Source organism: Oncorhynchus mykiss, chromosome 21 (assembly GCF_057628025.1).
Source record: "Oncorhynchus mykiss isolate SJ-2025 chromosome 21, ASM5762802v1, whole genome shotgun sequence".
Lineage (NCBI taxonomy): Eukaryota > Metazoa > Chordata > Actinopteri > Salmoniformes > Salmonidae > Oncorhynchus > Oncorhynchus mykiss.
In genome coordinates this window covers 22,451,023-22,470,148 of record NC_143042.1, presented here as the reverse complement: position 1 = coordinate 22,470,148, position 19,126 = coordinate 22,451,023, and the positions used below count along the sequence as shown (strand labels likewise).

Here is a 19,126-nt window from a genome sequence, read left to right as displayed (position 1 = left end):
AAACCCTAACCTTAACTATTACATAACCTTAGTAACCCTAACCATTTTCAACTTCGATATGGTGACGTCAGAATTGGACGTCCAAAGGATTCCGAATAGCAACGACCGATACAGCAGGGCTTTTGTGGACAGGGTAGCAGCACTCTCGTGAGGCTGTCAAAGAACATGACCACAGAGAACATGACCCACAGACAGCAAAGAGATCCCAATCACAATGCGTCATACACTTATGCAACATGATTGGTCGTTGGTGTAGGGGTAAACCCATGTTTGATCATGTGACGTTGGTCATATCAATTCTTAGAACCTCGCGACATTAACGCAGCCCTATTTTTTTTCCCGAGGAAAAATGTATCTTCTTCGCCCACAGTCTTTCTCCAGGATCGCTTTTAATTCCTTTCTCTCTACCGTGCCACGGAAAGATTGTCAATTTATGATACAGTTTAATAAAAACTGGTCGTGTGTCGGCTGATTTATTTTAGCTCATATTCTCATATTTCTGCACGAAAATGCCAAGGTCCAGGAAGAGGAGTTCCAGGGGTAAGTAAATCGCTACAGACCGGGTTGATTTTGGCCTACTCTCGTGGTTTTGAGTTTTATGCATTGTAGGAATTGTAGTTCTGTGCATTCTTAAAGCGTGTTGAGATTAACGACAAGTACATGTCTGACAGGACTACAAAAGTGGCATCATTGCCTATGTTGACATCAGGCCAAGAGGTTTCAGACATAACTCTCGCTTTCTCTTAAAATAATTGTAATTAACTTCAACGATCAATATCATGTTGTTTGCCGACATTGTATAAGTATTGTGATTATAGAAATTACACCCAATACCGCGATTACATTATTTTTAGATTGACTTTTGAAACTAATTTGTTACCTAGCAACTAACGTCAGTTTGCCAGTGTTAGTCGTGTGTGTTCGTTTTTAGCGAGTTCTCCTGGACTTCCTTCCTGCAAAGGGATGGTTGTTTCAGTACAATAACTTTAGTTGGAAGGACGCCACAACAGTTGAGTGAGGTCGGCAGCCAATCAAGTCAAATAATGGGCGGCTTCGATTATGCTGAGCCGCAGGGCACCGTCCTATGGCCCGTGACGTTAACGGTCAAAAACTGTGAGGGAGGAGCGCACTTCTCAAATCGACCAACTCCATTTACGCGGGTTGGTCATGCTGTCAACAAGGCAGCATGGTGGATCATCCAGAAACGTACAACATGCTTTTCCATAAAATACGTTTGAAATTAACCAGCTTTCATTGGAAGGCAGATATCAAAAGCATTCACCTTTGCATGCGAGAACACCGAATACTACTCATTACTGCACGCGCCTACCTAACTTTTGTTTTGTGACGACTTCGCCGTGGACTTTGAACGGGGCACCTGGCTCAAAACGAATGCTAGCAACTTTCACCCGGTGTAAAACACGCTTGACCGGGACAGATTCATCCAATCCCCTCAATGTTATATAACACTCGCTGGATTAGCTAGCTAACCCGTTATTCACATTACAACAAGCTAGCTACATAGCTGTCACACGTTATAGGGCCAGCATTGATATAAATCAGGATCATGTTAGTCTACTTTTTTTCCCCCAGAATTGTCTGTTCAGTGCTATGGTCTGAGAAGGAAGCAATGGATTGCCACGTGAACATGGTCACTTTTACACATGTGCAGAGCAGACCTTGTGTCCCTTCCTCTTAGATGGGAACAGACTTAACATAATAAGCTGCACCCGCTGGGTTTAGATTCTGTCACTGCCTGGCCAGCTACCCACTTAAGGGGCTTTAGGGAGCCCTTGACTTTGAGGGAGAAAATATCAAGTGCATATCCCATAAGAGTAGCAATATGGCTTTTGTTCTGTCAAATAATTGCATTTAAAGTTCTACATTGTGCTTGCATGGATGTGTACTGGTTAAACCCCCAGAGTAGAATGCACACATTGTACCATGACTATGAATGATTTTTTTTTGGGGGGGGGGTCATGTAATTGTTTTAGGGGGGCCTCATGGAGCTGTGCAACCTTTCAGCGATGAGGATGCCTCCATCGAGACCCTCAGCCACTGCAGCAGCTTCAGTGATGCCATGAGTGTGGCAGACGAAGGTATGTGATCGTGTGCACGCGCTTGCCTGTGTCCCATTCATAAAGCAACAAAGGGCAAGTAAAAAATACATTTAAAAAGCGCTGTAACAATTGACCTGTGAAGTTGTGATTAATGTCATACAGCCTTTTTATGTTTCTATCTTAAATGGTTCAAAGAATACGAACTACTAGGGGAATAGCATAGTACAATTCTGTATTTCTCATGGTATATTGTATTCATCTTCCTATGTGTAGGAGGGGAAACAGGTGAGGAGACAGCCCAGGAGGATTTACAGTACAAGCTGAATGTTTTCATTGACAGCGCTGTGGATAAGAGGCAAGTCTAAACCACTGTGGGGAAACTGGTCTACCTGCTATTTCTGTTAGCTGTATCGCTTTCAGAAGATGTGGAACCAGATCGCATAGGCCTAGAACTGGATCGACAGAACCTGAGATGTTAACTAATGAACACAATGCAACAAGACATCAACCTTTCCATTCATAAGATTGCTGCTGAAAACTGAATTGTGTAGATGTTACATAAGCTACTTCAAACACTAGGCCTACATCTTTTACTGTTCTACCTCATTGACAGTGCCAAGACCAGACAAGGAGCTCTGGATGGGCTGAAGGCTGCCATGGCAACTAGGATCCTGTACGAGTTCATTTCAGACAGGAGGATGACCATCACCGACAGCATTGAGCGCTGTCTCAAGAAAGGTTAGCTACTACAGGCTTTCAGTCTTTCACCAAGTCATGTGTTATATTCACCAAATACCAATACAGCAACATTGTAGTATTGAGTTTTCAGCAGTTACTATAACCCCCTTAAAGTTACTGATAATGGTAGTTGACTCTAGCCACTCATATGTCATATCTTTAATCTGAGCCTAGAATAAAGTCTTTGTCCTCAGGCCTGGAGGGAAGGCAAAGTCATTCCTGTACCCAAGAGTAGTAAAGCAGACCTATCAGCTTGCTACGAGGGCTTAGCAAATTGTTAGATTTAAAAAAACAAATTTAACTGCCTGTAGCTCAGGACCTGAAGCAAGGATATGCATGTTCTTGATACCATTTGAAAGGAAACACTGAAGTTTTTGGAAATGTGAAATTGATGTAGGAGAATATAACACATTAGCTCTGGTAACATAAAACAAACAGGTGTTTTTCTTTTTTGCATCTTTGAAATACAAGAGAAAGGCCAGACAGTGATGTAGGATTCTAGGTGTAATTTAGATGTTGTCCACAAGATGGCAGCAATTTGTGCAAAGTTTCAGACAGATCCAGTGAAGAATTACATCACTGCATCACATTTTGTATCAAGTCTTGTATAAATTGGTCAATTTATACATTTGAGTACATAACTATAGAGATCATACGAAAAAATGCTATGGTAAAAAAAAATTATGTTTACGAACTCCCAGGAATGAAATACAAGATGGATCATTAGCTTCCCTACAGAAAAGATACTAACCGTAACACATCTAGATGGCGGGGTGGGTGTGGCGCCAGAGACTGCAGTGGGGTCAAACTGTAGAACCCAGTTCCTACATTTGAATATTAAAAATAGATTTTATCAAACAAAACTACGCTACATTTTATCTCTGGGACCCCCAGGATGACAAATCAGAGCAAGATTACTGAATGTAAGTACATTATTTACCTTTAGAGGTGAATGTATGAAACCAAGTTCTGTGATAAGTGTTGTTGTTGTGCACCATCCTCAAACAATGGCATGGTATTTTTTTCACTAATGGCTACTGTAAATTGGACACAGATTAAATTATTGTTAATTTAACTGCATTCTGCCCATATAAGACATGTCTATGTCCCGGAAAGTTGTCCGTTTCCAACGTCATTCTAGTCACCTAATTGCATATTGAGCAACAACTGACCCGGTTTAGGGACACCGCATGCCAGTCTCTCTTGGCTACGAGTTGAGGAAAGACTGACTTGGTCACTTGTTTTTTTTTTTTAAACAATGTGTTTGAAATTCCAAATGATTTGCGTAGTCAACTTAAACTCACACTTACCCCACCAGACATGCCACCAAGGGTCTTTTCAGTCCCCAGGTCCAGAACAAATTCAAGGTAATGTACAGTATTATACAGAGCCATGAGTGCATGGAACGCCCATCTTATATTGCGCAAGTGAACAGCAAACCTGGTTTCAAGAAACAAATACAATGCCTCTCCCCCATGTGACCTACTTGTGTGTATATGGAACTGATTGATGCGCGCACACTACATGTTAATGTATGTAAAATCTTTTGTCTGTAATGTATTTTTTTTTTGTCAGACCCCAGTAAGACTAGCTGTTGCTAATGGGGATCCTAATAAATCAAATCCCTCTCCCAGGTAAAGGACAGGAGCAGTGTGCAGCAGCCTCCCTGGCCTGTCTGCTGTGTATTCAGCTGGGCTCAGGCGTTGAGAGCGAGGAGGTGTTCAAGACCCTCAAACCCATTTTCAAGAACATTCTGTTGGATGGAGCGGCCAACATCCAAACCAGACAAGCGGTGAGTATCTGCCCGGAACCTATCATTTAAAATAAGTTTGGTTTGCTAGAAGTGGCCTTTATAGTTCTACTGAAAGCCTTTTCTTTCTTTTATAGTGCGCAACAAGTTTGGGCCTGTGCACTCTCGTGGTGGAAGATGACATCCTGGTATGTGGCTGTATTTGATGTTCCAATGTGATATTCTCTATGCTTGCGTGTGTGTGTGTGGAAATGCGTTGTTTTGCTGAAAAATTTGGCATTCTGTTTAGCATTTTCTGTTCAGCATTTGGCACAAGCTACAGAAACCAAGACTACTCTCCAATTGTCTGCATAGTCCAATCTCACCCTGGTTAAACATAAATGACTAACCCCTTTCTCTCTGGGTCTCCAGGATGTGTATGCCACCATGGAGAGCTTTGAGAGTTTGTTCATGCGTTCCTATGTGAAGGAGGATGGGAGTCGCCCCTCTCTCAACCCCCAGACCACCCTGCTCCACACCAACGCCCTCCTCTCCTGGGCCCTGCTGCTCACAATCTGCACAGGCAGCCAGGTCAAAGCAGTCACACGCAAGTATGTACTCGCACAAGTACTTAACGTGAACCTCGAAGTCTCTCTGGGACACGACTTGCAGTCCGTTTCAGCCTATAGGTCATTGGATGCATCTGATCAAAACAATATAGTGAATGTGTGCTTGAGATGTTTTTACCTGTCCAGTTGTCTTACCAGCGAAGATAAAGGAAATATCATGGGGATGGGGAGTCTTAAATTGAGACTCTACTTGTTTTTGACTGGAATATGTTTGTCAGGCACCTGCCCAAACTACCCCGGTTGTTGGAGAATGATGATGTCAACATGAGGATAGCAGCGGGAGAGACCATCGCTCTGCTGTTTGAGCTGGCTAGGGATATGGACCCTGTAAGTGCTCACCTGTTCTTTGGTCTGTGGCTCAGTTCCATTTTAAATTCAGGAGAATCATTTAATTCATTTAGAAAGTGCTGTTCAAATCTTGCATTGGATTTTCAATCCCCGTATACTAGGGATGGGGGGGTTGAAATGTCACTATTCTAATAGCATCATGAGTTTGTCGGATATCCGGACATTCTAAATAATCTACAGTACTAGTCAAAAGTTTGGACCCACCTTCTCATTTAAGTTTTTTATTATTTGTATTTTTTACTATCTTCAGCATTGCAGCATAATAGTGAAGACATATGGAATCATGTAGTAACAAGTGTTAAACAAATCATAATGTATTTTAGATTCTTTAAAGTAGCCACCCGTTGCCTTGTTGATAGCTTTGCACACTCTTGGCATTCTCTCAACCAGCTTCACCTGGAATGCTTTTCCAACAGTCTTGAAGGAGATCCTACATGTGCTGAGCACTTGTTTGCTGCTTTTCCTTCAGTCTGCAGTCCAACTCATCCCAAATTATCGCAATTGGGTTGGGGACCTGGCCTCTACAATCACCGGACATCTGATGCAGCACTCATCACTCTCCTTCTTGGTCAAATGGCCCTTACATATCCTGGTGGTGTGTTGGGTCATTGTCCCGTTGAAAAACAAATGATAGTCCCACTAACTGCCAACCAGATGGGATGGCGTATTACTGCAGAATGCTGTGGAAGCCATGCTGGTTTAGAAGCCATGCCTTGACTTCTAAATGAATCACAGACAGTGTCAACAGCAAAGCACCCCCACACATCACACCTCCAAGTTTCACGGTGGGAACCATACATGCAGAGATCATCCGTTCACCTACTCTGCATCTCACAAAGGCATGGTGGTTAGAACCACAAATCTAAAATTTGGACTCATCAGCCCAAAGGACAGATTTCCACCAGTCTAATGTTCATGTTTCTTGGCCCAAGGAAGTCTCTTTTTCTTATTGGTGTCCTTTTAGTAGTGGTTTCTCTGTAGCAATTTGTGCATCTGTTTGTAGCATGTCATTTTATCTTTGTTTGAAGAAAATGTATTCTATTTATCTACAATGTAAAAGAAAATGGGAGAGGCTGCAGCTGCGATGGTGCCGGTTAGGTTGGAGCGAGCAGATGTCGGCAGAGATGGGGACGCTACAGCCAAGACTAGCTAACTTGTAGCAGTCGCAATGTTATTTATTCCATTTCGCCTTGCCTTAGCCTGTCTTGCCTGGAGTAGCCTTGAAAAGCTAGCTAGTTGAGGCAACATTTTGCGGTTTCTCCCCAACACCCATTCAGATGAAATGGCCTTCCTGTTAGTTACGCGTTGTAGCCTACTCTTTCTCATTTCAGTCACTTTTATAATTATTTTAAATCATATGCTAAACATTTAGCTGCTTTGAATGGCTAACATAAACAATAAGCTATACGTGAAGGCTCCAGTTGTGCTTGTTTTATTGGGGCATTTCATAAAAATACCTAGGCAAGTCAGTTAAGAACAAATTCTTATTTTCAGAACGACCTTGTGAGCTTGGGATTTGAACTTGCAAACTTCCGGTTACTAGTCCAACGCTCTAACCACTAGGCTACCCTGCCGCCCCAATATCCACATTGAAAAATATGTTTGGATAAAATGTATAATTTGTAGTGTTATGGTATAACCTTGTATGTAACAATGTCACATGGATATTTTAATTTAGACAAAGCCTTTTCAGTTAAAATATACCTACCTATAAATAGTTTTTGCTCAAATGAATACTCACACAAGTATTTGAATACTGTCTGTTTTGTTTCGCTGTGCACATCCCCACCCTGTACTGAATTTAAAATTGAATTTGACTGAAATGCAGTGCCAGCATAGCGTGTTAATCTGTATACACTTCTTTAGTGATGACTGACCTGTGCTCTGATGTGATGTTCTCAGGCGTTTGAGTATGATGACTGGGAGCCCCAGTGTGACAAGCTGAACTCTCTGGCCACCGACTGCAACAAACACCGTGCCAAGACTGACAAGAGGAAGCAGAGGTCTGTGTTCAGGGATGTGCTCAAGGCTGTGGAGGTGAGTGGGCATATTATGCAATAGTAGGTCACTGTCTGGGGAATAGAGCTTGAATTTCATGTGATGACTCATTGCTGATTCATGGCGTGAGTTGTGTGCCTGTGTTGATATAATCTACCCATCTAGTTATCAGTAACGTTTACCCATTTTGTTGTCTTGTGAGAAACCAGAACAGTGTACAGAGTGTGTGTGTGTTTTAGGAGAGGGACTTTCAGGCTGAGACAATTCGTTTCAGCACTGAGCGTATGACCATCGACAGCTGGGTGAGGAAGAGGACATACGATGCCTTCAGGGAGTTTGTGGGCTCTGGTATGAATTACCACCTACAGGCCAATGAGTTTATTCGTGGTGTGTTTGAACTGGGACCACCCGTGCTGGTTGACACGGCCACACTTAAGTCCATGAAAATCTCCCGCTTCGAAAGGGTAATTATCCTTACTAGACTGCATGCTTTTCTTTCTTTGATGGCTAATTTAACGCGACTAATGTTTTTAAAAAGGTCACAAGTGTATTTTCTTTCAATGAACCAGTCTTGAGACTCCATCCAAAAATCATCTTTTCATTGATCAAAATTTATCCAGCCTTTATATTTAGCCTCCCAATGAAATGTTTTTATTTTCAGGACAACCAGGTCTACAAGTACATTAAAAAAAAAACAATTTGACATTAACAGTAGCTCCAACCAGTCTGTAAAGACCTAGCCCCTTCGGGATCCGCCCTTGTCTCGCAAACACAGCTCTAGCTCACCCCACCCCTCCGTTAACCACACAGACCAACGGATCTAGGAGAACTAGATGAATCCAAAGGTACAACCCAGCAGTCAGTAGCTGAAACGCACAATATCGAAAATGGTCTAGGAGTCCAAATGGACTCATTGCGTTTAATTATTTATCCATTTTACATTTGAAATGTGTTATTGGCATGACATTCGCATGGATATACTTCCAGTGCAAAAAAAAAAAAAAGAACCGGTCTCTTATTGTGTTCACGTTGCGGTCTTTTCCAGCATCTCTACAACGCAGCTGCATTCAAGGCTCGGACAAAGGCCAGGAACAAGTTCAGAGACAAGAGGGTTGACGTCGGGGAGTTTTAATGGGTCGGACCTCTTTTTTTAATTTTTTTTTTTATTAACAATCTTGAATATCACTGTTACTATCCTTAATTTATCCAATGGTCAAGTGGTTGGTATTTGTAAATATGAGTAATCATGTCTGTCTCAAGTGATGCCTTAATTCCCCATATGAACTTGCCAGTGCACCAATTTTAGCCAGAGTGTCTATGTAGGGAATAAAGTGTCATGTGAGATGTAGACCTTGTTGCTCTGTTTTTGTTTGTGGTCCATTTTAACATTAATGTATTATTTGAAAATGCACTAATTGGTTAACATTTCCTATGGACCCCTGAATCCTGACGTATTTTGTTATACACTGTGTATACCAAACATTAGCAACCCCTTGCTAATATTGAGTCACCCCCTTGCCCTCAGAAGAGCCTCAATTTGTCGGGGCATGGACTACAAGGTGTCGGGTGTTCCAAAGGGATGCTGGCTCATGTTGACTCCAATGCTTACCACAGTTGTCAAGTTGGTTGGTGGACCATTCCTGATACACATGGTGGGGAAACGGTGTGTAAAACCCAGCAGTGTTGAATTTCTTGACACAAACCGGCGTGTTTGGCACCACCTGCCATACCCTGTTCAAAGGCATTTAAATATGTCTTGCCTGTTCGTCCTCTGAATGGCACACATACACAATCCACATCTCAAGGCTTAAAAATCCTTCATCTACACTGATTTGAAGTAGATTTAACAAGTGCCATCACTAAGGTATCATCTGTCATGTAAAGATTGTGTCAATGTTTTGTACACTCACTGTATTTTAGTAGGTCTATTGGGGAAGTGAGAAACCCAAATAAATACTTATGGACCAGTCTCAATGTGCATTTCTTGCGCTTCAGTACTTATCTCCAGGTCAATCATTGTTTATGGCCAGCCTTCAGACCAGTGAGAGGGTAAGTAGCATATTGAGCGGAAGTATGTCATTATGTAATCTATCAGATGCGCACAAAGTGAATGGAATAGAAGAAACCAATTGCCAGTCAACCAAATGGATTTCTGGTTAATTTAACCTAGTCTCAGCTTTTCCTGGAAGCTGATTTCACATTTGAGGAAGAGGAACTGCTTTACAGTTGCTTTGGAAATGTGTAGTTGTCAATGTGTCCATCTAAACCTGTTTTTTCAGAGAATGTTGCAGTTTGTGCATATGGTTGTAAAATGGGTCCTCCAGAGAGATGTTCTTGTGCAAGCTGAGTGAGGAAAGGACAGGGGAAGAAGATATTAGCATTACAGTACTTGATGTTCTTTCCCACAAGTATGCCTGTTTTATTTTCGTAGAAAACTTAACGCTACACTGCAGCACAGCAGAGATGCATGATTCGGTAACTAGTCAAACAACCAAGAACGTCCCTGCTTCTCTGGAGTTTGGGCCCCAAATACCTGCTATCGAATAAAAAATACGAGTTATGGAGTCCTTAATTAAAACCATAAAGTGATCACCCGCCTCTGTTTTGGTAAAAAAAGATGAGGAATGGGCCACAATATTTGGTTCGGCCATCGTTAGGGTAAGTAGATCGCTGAACTGCTACTGATCAAGACGGACTACCAAAATAGTGTTACCGAGAAATGTAACCACTCTCAAATTCAGAGTTATGGATGCAAGGACTGACTGACCATGCATGATATCAAACGTATAGTTTTCACCATTTTTCGAGGTTATAAAGTGTTTGTTTACAAACGGAGTAAAACAAGCTTATTTTGGGTTCAACGATAGTTGAACTAAGGTCATGAGGCGTTACGTGTATGTATTAATTTATAAGTCCAAAAATTGATGTAGCAACTAAGGATTCTAGCTTTAAGGGATAGATCAACCGAATTGCATAATGACATATTTGCACCAATGGAAGCATTTTGTGCTTCATGTCCAAATCAACTAAAGTATAAAATCTACTCTGTGACTCAAGTTATTTATAGATGATTTGGATGGGAAATGTGAACATGCTAACATAGGTACCATATAGTAGTTACTCTACCTGACTAAAAGTATGTGGACACCCAGTTGGTCAAACATCTCATTCCAAAATCATGGGCATTGATATGGAGTTGGTCCCCCTTTTGGTACTATAAAAGCCTCCACTCTTCTGGGAAGGCTTTCTACCAGATGTTGGAACATTGCTGCAGGGACTTGCTTCCATCCAGCCTCAAGAGCCTTACTGAGGTTGGGCACTGATGTTGGGTGATTAGGCCTGGCTTACAGTCGGTGTTCCAATTCATCCCATGGGTATTCGATGGGATTGAGGCCAGTCAACTTCTTCCACACCGATCTTCGCAAACCATTTCTGTATGGACCTTGCTTTGTGCATGGGGGCATAGTCATGCTGAAACAGGAAAGGGCTTCCCCAAACTGTTACCACAAAGTTGGAAGCGCATAATTGTATAGAATGTCATTGTTTCCCATCACTGGAACTAAGGAGCCTAAACCATGAAAATCAGCCCCAGACCATTATTCCTCATCCACCAAACTTTACAGTTGGCACTATGCATTCAGGCAGGTAGCGTTCTCCTGGCATCCGCCTAACCCAGATTCGTCCGTCGGACCTCCAGATGGCTACTTCCGGCGCCGACAGAGATGGCCGCCTCGCTTCGCGTTCCTAGGAAACTATGCAGTTTTTTGTTTTTTTACGTGTTATTTCTTACATTAGTACCCCAGGTCATCTTAGGTTTCATTACATACAGTCGAGAAGAACTACTGAATATAAGATCAGCATCAACTCACCATCAGTACGACCAAGAATATGTTTTTCGCGACGCGGATCCTGTGTTCTGCCTTACAAACAGGACAACGGAGTGGATCCTATGCAGCGACCCAAAAAAACGACTCCGAAAGAGAGGGAAACGAGGCGGTCTTCTGGTCAGACTCCGGAGACGGGCGCAGCGCGCACCACTCCCTAGCATTCTTCTTGCCAATGTCCAGTCTCTTGACAACAAGGTTGATGAAATCCGAGCAAGGGTAGCATTCCAGAGGGACATCAGAGACTGTAACGTTCTTTGCTTCACGGAAACGTGGCTTACTGGAGAGACGCTATCCGAAGCGGTGCAGCCAACAGGTTTCTCCACGCATCGCGCAGACAGGAAAAACATCTTTCTGGTAAAAAGAGGGGCGGGGGCGTATGCCTTATGACTAACGTGACATGGTGCGATGAAAGAAACATACAGGAACTCAAATCCTTCTGTTCACCTGATTTAGAATTCCTCACAATCAAATGTAGACCGCATTATCTACCAAGAGAATTCTCTTCGATTATAATCACAGCCGTATATATCCCCCCCCAAGCAGACACATCGATGGCTCTGAACGAACTTTATTTAACTCTCTGCAAACTGGAAACAATTTATCCGGAGGCTGCATTCATTGTAGCTGGGGATTTTAACAAGGCTAATCTGAAAACAAGACTCCCCAAATTTTATCAGCATATCGATTGCGCAACCAGGGGAGGAAAGACCTTGGACCATTGTTACTCTAACTTCCGCGACGCATATAAGGCCCTGCCCCGCCCCCCTTTCGGAAAAGCTGACCACGACTCCATTTTGTTGATCCCTGCCTACAGACAGAAACTAAAACAAGAGGCTCCCACGCTGAGGTCTGTCCAACGCTGGTCCGACCAAGCTGACTCCACACTCCAAGACTGCTTCCATCACGTGGACTGGGAGATGTTTCGTATTGCGTCAGATAACAACATTGACGAATACGCTGATTCGGTGTGCGAGTTCATTAGAACGTGCGTTGAAGATGTCGTTCCCATAGCAACGATTAAAACATTCCCTAACCAGAAACCGTGGATTGATGGCAGCATTCGTGTGAAACTGAAAGCGCGAACCACTGCTTTTAATCAGGGCAAGGTGTCTGGTAACATGACCGAATACAAACAGTGCAGCTATTCCCTCCGCAAGGCTATCAAACAAGCTAAGCGCCAGTACAGAGACAAAGTAGAATCTCAATTCAACGGCTCAGACACAAGAGGCATGTGGCAGGGTCTACAGTCAATCACGGACTACAGGAAGAAACCCAGCCCAGTCACGGACCAGGATGTCTTGCTCCCAGGCAGACTAAATAACTTTTTTGCCCGCTTTGAGGACAATACAGTGCCACTGACACGGCCTGCAACGAAAACATGCGGTCTCTCCTTCACTGCAGCCGAGGTGAGTAAGACATTTAAACGTGTTAACCCTCGCAAGGCTGCAGGCCCAGATGGCATCCCCAGCCGCGCCCTCAGAGCATGCGCAGACCAGCTGGCCGGTGTGTTTACGGACATATTCAATCAATCCCTATACCAGTCTGCTGTTCCCACATGCTTCAAGAGGGCCACCATTGTTCCTGTTCCCAAGAAAGCTAAGGTAACTGAGCTAAATGACTACCGCCCCGTAGCACTCACATCCGTCATCATGAAGTGCTTTGAGAGACTAGTCAAGGACCATATCACCTCCACCCTACCTGACACCCTAGACCCACTCCAATTTGCTTACCGCCCAAATAGGTCCACAGACGATGCAATCTCAACCACACTGCCCTAACCCATCTGGACAAGAGGAATACCTATGTGAGAATGCTGTTCATCGACTACAGCTCGGCATTCAACACCATAGTACCCTCCAAGCTCGTCATCAAGCTCGAGACCCTGGGTCTCGACCCCGCCCTGTGCAACTGGGTACTGGACTTCCTGACGGGCCGCCCCCAGGTGGTGAGGGTAGGCAACAACATCTCCTCCCCGCTGATCCTCAACATTGGGGCCCCACAAGGTTGCGTTCTGAGCCCTCTCCTGTACTCCCTGTTCACCCACGACTGCGTGGCCACGCACGCCTCCAACTCAATCATCAAGTTTGCGGACGACACAACAGTGGTAGGCTTGATTACCAACAACGATGAGACGGCCTACAGGGAGGAGGTGAGGGCCCTCGGAGTGTGGTGTCAGGAAAACAACCTCACACTCAACGTCAACAAAACTAAGGAGATGATTGTGGACTTCAGGAAACAGCAGAGGGAACACCCCCCTATCCACATCGATGGAACAGTAGTGGAGAGGGTAGCAAGTTTTAAGTTCCTCGGCATACACATCACAGACAAACTGAATTGGTCCACTCACACAGACAGCATCGTGAAGAAGGCGCAGCAGCGCCTCTTCAACCTCAGGAGGCTGAAGAAATTCGGCTTGTCACCAAAAGCACTCACAAACTTCTACAGATGCACAATCGAGAGCATCCTGGCGGGCTGTATCACCGCCTGGTATGGCAACTGCACCGCCCTCAACCGTAAGGCTCTCCAGAGGGTAGTGAGGTCTGCACAACGCATCACCGGGGGCAAACTACCTGCCCTCCAGGACACCTACACCACCCGATGTCACAGGAAGGCCATAAAGATCATCAAGGACATCAACCACCCGAGCCACTGCCTGTTCACCCCGCTATCATCCAGAAGGCGAGGTCAGTACAGGTGCATCAAAGCTGGGACCGAGAGACTGAAAAACAGCTTCTATCTCAAGGCCATCAGACTGTTAAACAGCCACCACTAACACTGAGTGGCTGCTGCCAACACACTGTCACTGACTCAACTCCAGCCACTTTAATAATGGGAATTGATGGGAAATGATGTAAATATATCACTAGCCACTTTAAACAATGCTACCTTATATAAATGTTACTTACCCTACATTATTCATCTCATATGCATACGTATATACTGTACTCTATATCATCGACGGTATCCTTATGTAATACATGTATCACTAGCCACTTTATACTATACTATGCCACTTTGTTTACATACTCATCTCATTTGTACATACTGTACCCGATACCATCTACTGTATCTTGCCTATGCTGCTCTGTACCATCACTCATTCATATATCCTTATGTACATATTCTTTATCCCCTTACACTGTGTACAAGACAGTAGTTTTGGAATTGTTAGTTAGATTACTTGTTATTACTGCATTGTCGGAACTAGAAGCACAAGCATTTCGCTACACTCGCATTAACATCTGCTAACCATGTGTATGTGACAAATAAAATTTGATTTGATTTGAAGTGTGATTCATCACTCCAGAGAACACGTTTCCACTGCTCCAGAGTCCAATGGCGGCGAGCTTTACACCACTCCAGCCGATGCTTGGCATTGCGCATGGTGATCTTAGGCTTGTGTGCGGCTGCTCAGCCATGGAAACCCATTTCATGAAGCTCCCGACTAACAGTTGTTGTGCTGACTGACGTTGCTTCCAGAGACAGACGATTTTTACCCGTTTCAGCCCTCGGCGGTCCAGTTCTGTGAGCTTGTGTGGCCTTCCACTTCGCGGCTGAGCTGTTGTTGGTCCTAGATGTTTCTACTTCACATTAACAGCACTTACCGTTGATCGGGGTAGCTCTAGCAGGGCAGAAATTTGACAAACTGACTTGAACGTGGCACCATCCTATGACGGTGCCACGTTGAAAGTCAATGAGCTCTTCACTAAGGCCATTCTACTGCCAATGTTTGTCTATGAAGATTGCATGGCTGTGTGCTCAATTTTATACGCCTGTCAGCTACAGGTGTGGCTGAAATAGCCGAATCCACTAATTTGATGAGGTGTCCACATGCTTTTATATACACTGCTCAAAAAAATAAAGGGAACACTAAAATAACATCCTAGATCTGAATGAATTCTTATTAAATACTTTTTTCTTTGCATAGTTGAATGTGCTGACAACAAAATCACACAAAAAATGATCAATGGAAATCAAATTTATCAACCCATGGAGGTCTGGATTTGGAGTCACACTCAAAATTAAAGTGGAAAACCACACTACAGGCGGCTCCAACTTTGATGTAATGTCCTTAAAACAAGACAAAATGAGGCTCAGTAGTGTGTGTGGCCTCCACGTGCCTGTATGACCTCCCTACAACGCCTGGGCATGCTCCTGATGAGGTGGCAGATGGTCTCCTGAGGGATCTACTCCCAGACCTGGACTAAAGCATCCGCCAACTCCTGGACAGTCTGTGGTGCAACGTGGCGTTGGTGGGTGGAGCGAGACATGATGTCCCAGATGTGCTCAATTGGATTCAGGTCTGGGGAACGGGCGGGCCAGTCCATAGCATCAATGCTTTCCTCTTGCAGGAACTGCTGACACTCCAGCCACATGAGGTCTAGCATTGTCTTGCATTAGGAGGAACCCAGGGCCAACCGCACCAGCATATGGTCTCACAAGGGGTCTGAGGATCTCATCTCGGTACCTAATGGCAGTCAGGCTACCTCTGGCGAGCACATGGAGGCCTGTACGGCCCCCCAAAGAAATGCCACCCCACACCATGACTGACCCACTGCCAAACCGGTCATGCTGGAGGATGTTGCAGGCAGCAGAACGTTCTCCACGGCGTCTCCAGACTCTGTCACGTCTGTCACGTGCTCAGTGTGAACCTGCTTTCATCTGTGAAGAGCACAGGGCGCCAGTGGCGAATTTGCCAATCTTGGTGTTCTCTGGCAAATGCCAAACGTCCTGCACGGTGTTGGGCTGTAAGCACAACCCCCACCTGTGGAAGTCGGGCCCTCATACCACCCTCATGGAGTCTGTTTCTGACCGTTTGAGCAGACACATGCACATTTGTGGCCTGCTGGAGGTCATTTTGCAGGGCTCTGGCAGTGCCCCTCCTTGCACAAAGGTGGAGGTAGCGGTCCTGCTGCTGGGTTGTTGCCTTCCTACGGCCTCCTCCACGTCTCCTGGTCTACTGGCCTGTCCCCTGGTAGCTTCTCCATGCTCTGGACACTACGCTGACAGACACAGCAAACGTTCTTGCCACAGCTCGCATTGATGTGCCATCCTGGATGAGCTGCACTACCTGAGCCACTTGTGTGGGTTGTAGACTCCGTCTCATGCTACCACTAGAGTGAAAGCACCGCCAGCATTCAAAAGTGACCAAAACATCAGCCAGGAAGCATAGGAACTGAGAAGTGGTCTTTGGTCACCACCTGCAGAACCACTCCTTTATTGGGGGGTGTCTTGCTAATTGCCTATAATTTTCACCTGTTGTCTATTCCATTTGCACAACAGCATGTGAAATCTATTGTCAATCAGTGTTGCTTCCTAAGTGGACAGTTTGATTTCACAGAAGTGTGATTGACTTGGAGTTACATTGTGTTGTTTAAGTGTTCCCTTTATTTTTTTTGAGCAGTGTATATAGTGTACTGTCATACCTATGTCATACTGTTATACCTTGTCCATAGACTGCTTATAGGGTAAGGAAATCAATATGTACTGTACATTTGAATAAACTATCCCTTTAGTCTACCAAAGCTTTGAACTTTAGGCTATGAGAACGGTATCGCTTAACACCAAGTCAGGAACAAATAAACATATGCATCTTTCATGCCTTGGGTTTCTACTTACATTGGGAACGGGAGGGTCTTCATCTAAAGTTCTGGTAGGTAGTAGTGGGCCTATTTGGAAACCTGATCCTCTGCTCTGCTCTGTCTCTCTCGGGCCAAATTGAGTCACACACACACACACACACACAATGTTGTGATATTAACACTGTATCCGCCTGGGTTATTGAGGTAACAACCACACAAGTTTATTGTGATCCAGCTTGGAAATCCTTTATCTTTCGGGCTTCATTTTTCTCCTACAGACTGGTAAGTACAGTGATTGAAAAACAATGACTTACTGCCAGAAAACTTTTGAGCAAGGCAGGCAATAGATAACTCACTCCACAGTCTATTATCATGCTATATAATGTATGTATAATAATGATACTCAGGGGAATTGGATAAATCACATACGGTTCTTGGACCAGACTACTGTACATGTCACTTTATAAGGCACTTTGAACCAGAGACCGATAGACCTATCAGTGTTAATCGGGGTGAAGGCTGCATGCTAATTGACATGGACTGACCCTTTGATGTGTGATGTCGGACCCTTCCTGGCTATGGCAAATGGCATTCTCTAAATCCCCCTGAGCTGTCATTTATCAGGGACCCATTGGAAAAGGCAAGGGCACAGCTGTCTGTCTGTCAGGAGAATTGGGAGTGACGGAGGGATATAGGGGATGGCAGTGCCAGACTATAACACCGGATGGACCTGCTGTGGGTCATGTCCCACATGCCTCCCCAGGGGGTCCATGCCCAGCCCTGGACTCATTTCTCAGGGGCCACTGGGTTACCAATTACTAAAGCCAGGCTATTTGACTGACTTCATCAACAGACTATTAGACTCTTAATTTGGACTATTTTTGGATTCAACTCATTTTGAAGTCCATTTATTTTGAAAGTATCTAGTTTATTGAAGGGGCTTGGTCTCCCGAGTGGCGCAGCGGTCTAAGGCACTGCATCTCAGTGCTTGAGGTGTCACTACAGACACCCTGGTTAGATTCTAGGCTGTATCACAACCGTCTGTAATTGGGAGTCCCATAGGGCGGCACAATTGGCCCAGCATTGTCCGGGTTTGGCCGATGTAGGTCGTCATTGTAAATAAGAATTTGTTCTTAACTAACTTGCCTAGTTAAATAAAGGTTCAATTCAGGCATGGAATTGGCTCTCTCTGGTTAAGTTTGTGATAACACTCCATTGACAGAGTCTTTCCTGTCTTCAAGTTGTTCCTAACATCAGAGACAATGACAGAGATATGTCTATACCTGGAATGCTTAGACGAGGAGAGGAAACTACACGGCAGAATCACTGAACGACCTCCACAAGATGAACGTGTGCGCCGACCCCAAGGACCTGCTGAAACTCACAGGTTGGTGTCTGTTTATTAGTGACTTGTCTTATTCATTCCCACATCATATGCATGCAGACTAGGTCAGTCAGTCCACAGACACTATTCTCTCGAGGCTGTGTGGATTCTTACAATATATGAGCTCTTTATCTGTCTGCGGGTTATTCAGTCCGAGATACGAAGAAGAAGCTTAGGAATGTTCCTCGGCTGGCTGGTACAAATTCCGTCAGACTATTGAATGCATTCTCTGTCCTCACTTTTGTCTAGACTCAATGGCTGGCCTTGTTTCACTGAATGACTTAGCACTTTTTCTTCACTAAACCTCTCTAGGATTACCAATATGAGCTTTCCATGGTGAAGAAGAATATCGTCTAGACCTTTTGTGAGCTTGAAGGTCTGAACAGCATGGAATAGCTGATAGTGATGAGTAGTTATCCTCCAGTCTCCAATCATGTTAGAGTTATAATGAACTTTAAACTGTCTCCATTGCATGTTAATAGCATGCAATGCACTGGCATTGCATATGTGCGTAGGTATTATACAGTATGTTTGATGTGTTTAGTGCAAACTATTAGTGAAAGTGGGGAGGTGCAAAGCTGTGAGCGAGTCATTACCACGGCTGGTTAGTCCCCCCAGGGTATTGAAGCCTACGAACAGGTGAGACAACGTCGGCGCACGCACGCCACACACACTTCCACATGGATGCTAACCACTTTCATGCACAGTATTTGTATATCTCCTCAGCAGCTACCCCCCCCCACTCACACTGCCCCCCCCCATCATCCCTCC

General features: G+C 44.4%; 1 protein-coding gene across 1 annotated transcript; it reads left to right on the top strand.

Annotated features, from left to right (window-relative positions):
* Nucleotides 1–85: 85 nt before the first annotated feature.
* On the top strand, nucleotides 86–9,471 carry LOC110500243 (interferon-related developmental regulator 1). Its single transcript, XM_021577493.3, has 11 exons — nucleotides 86–540; nucleotides 1,995–2,099; nucleotides 2,334–2,415; nucleotides 2,674–2,798; nucleotides 4,433–4,590; nucleotides 4,686–4,736; nucleotides 4,960–5,138; nucleotides 5,375–5,483; nucleotides 7,407–7,541; nucleotides 7,742–7,966; nucleotides 8,548–9,471. The coding sequence occupies exons 1-11, from the start codon at nucleotides 510–512 to the stop codon at nucleotides 8,632–8,634; spliced, it is 1,287 nt and encodes a 428-aa protein (XP_021433168.3). The 5' UTR covers nucleotides 86–509; the 3' UTR covers nucleotides 8,635–9,471.
* The last annotated feature ends 9,655 nt before the right edge of the window (nucleotides 9,472–19,126 follow it).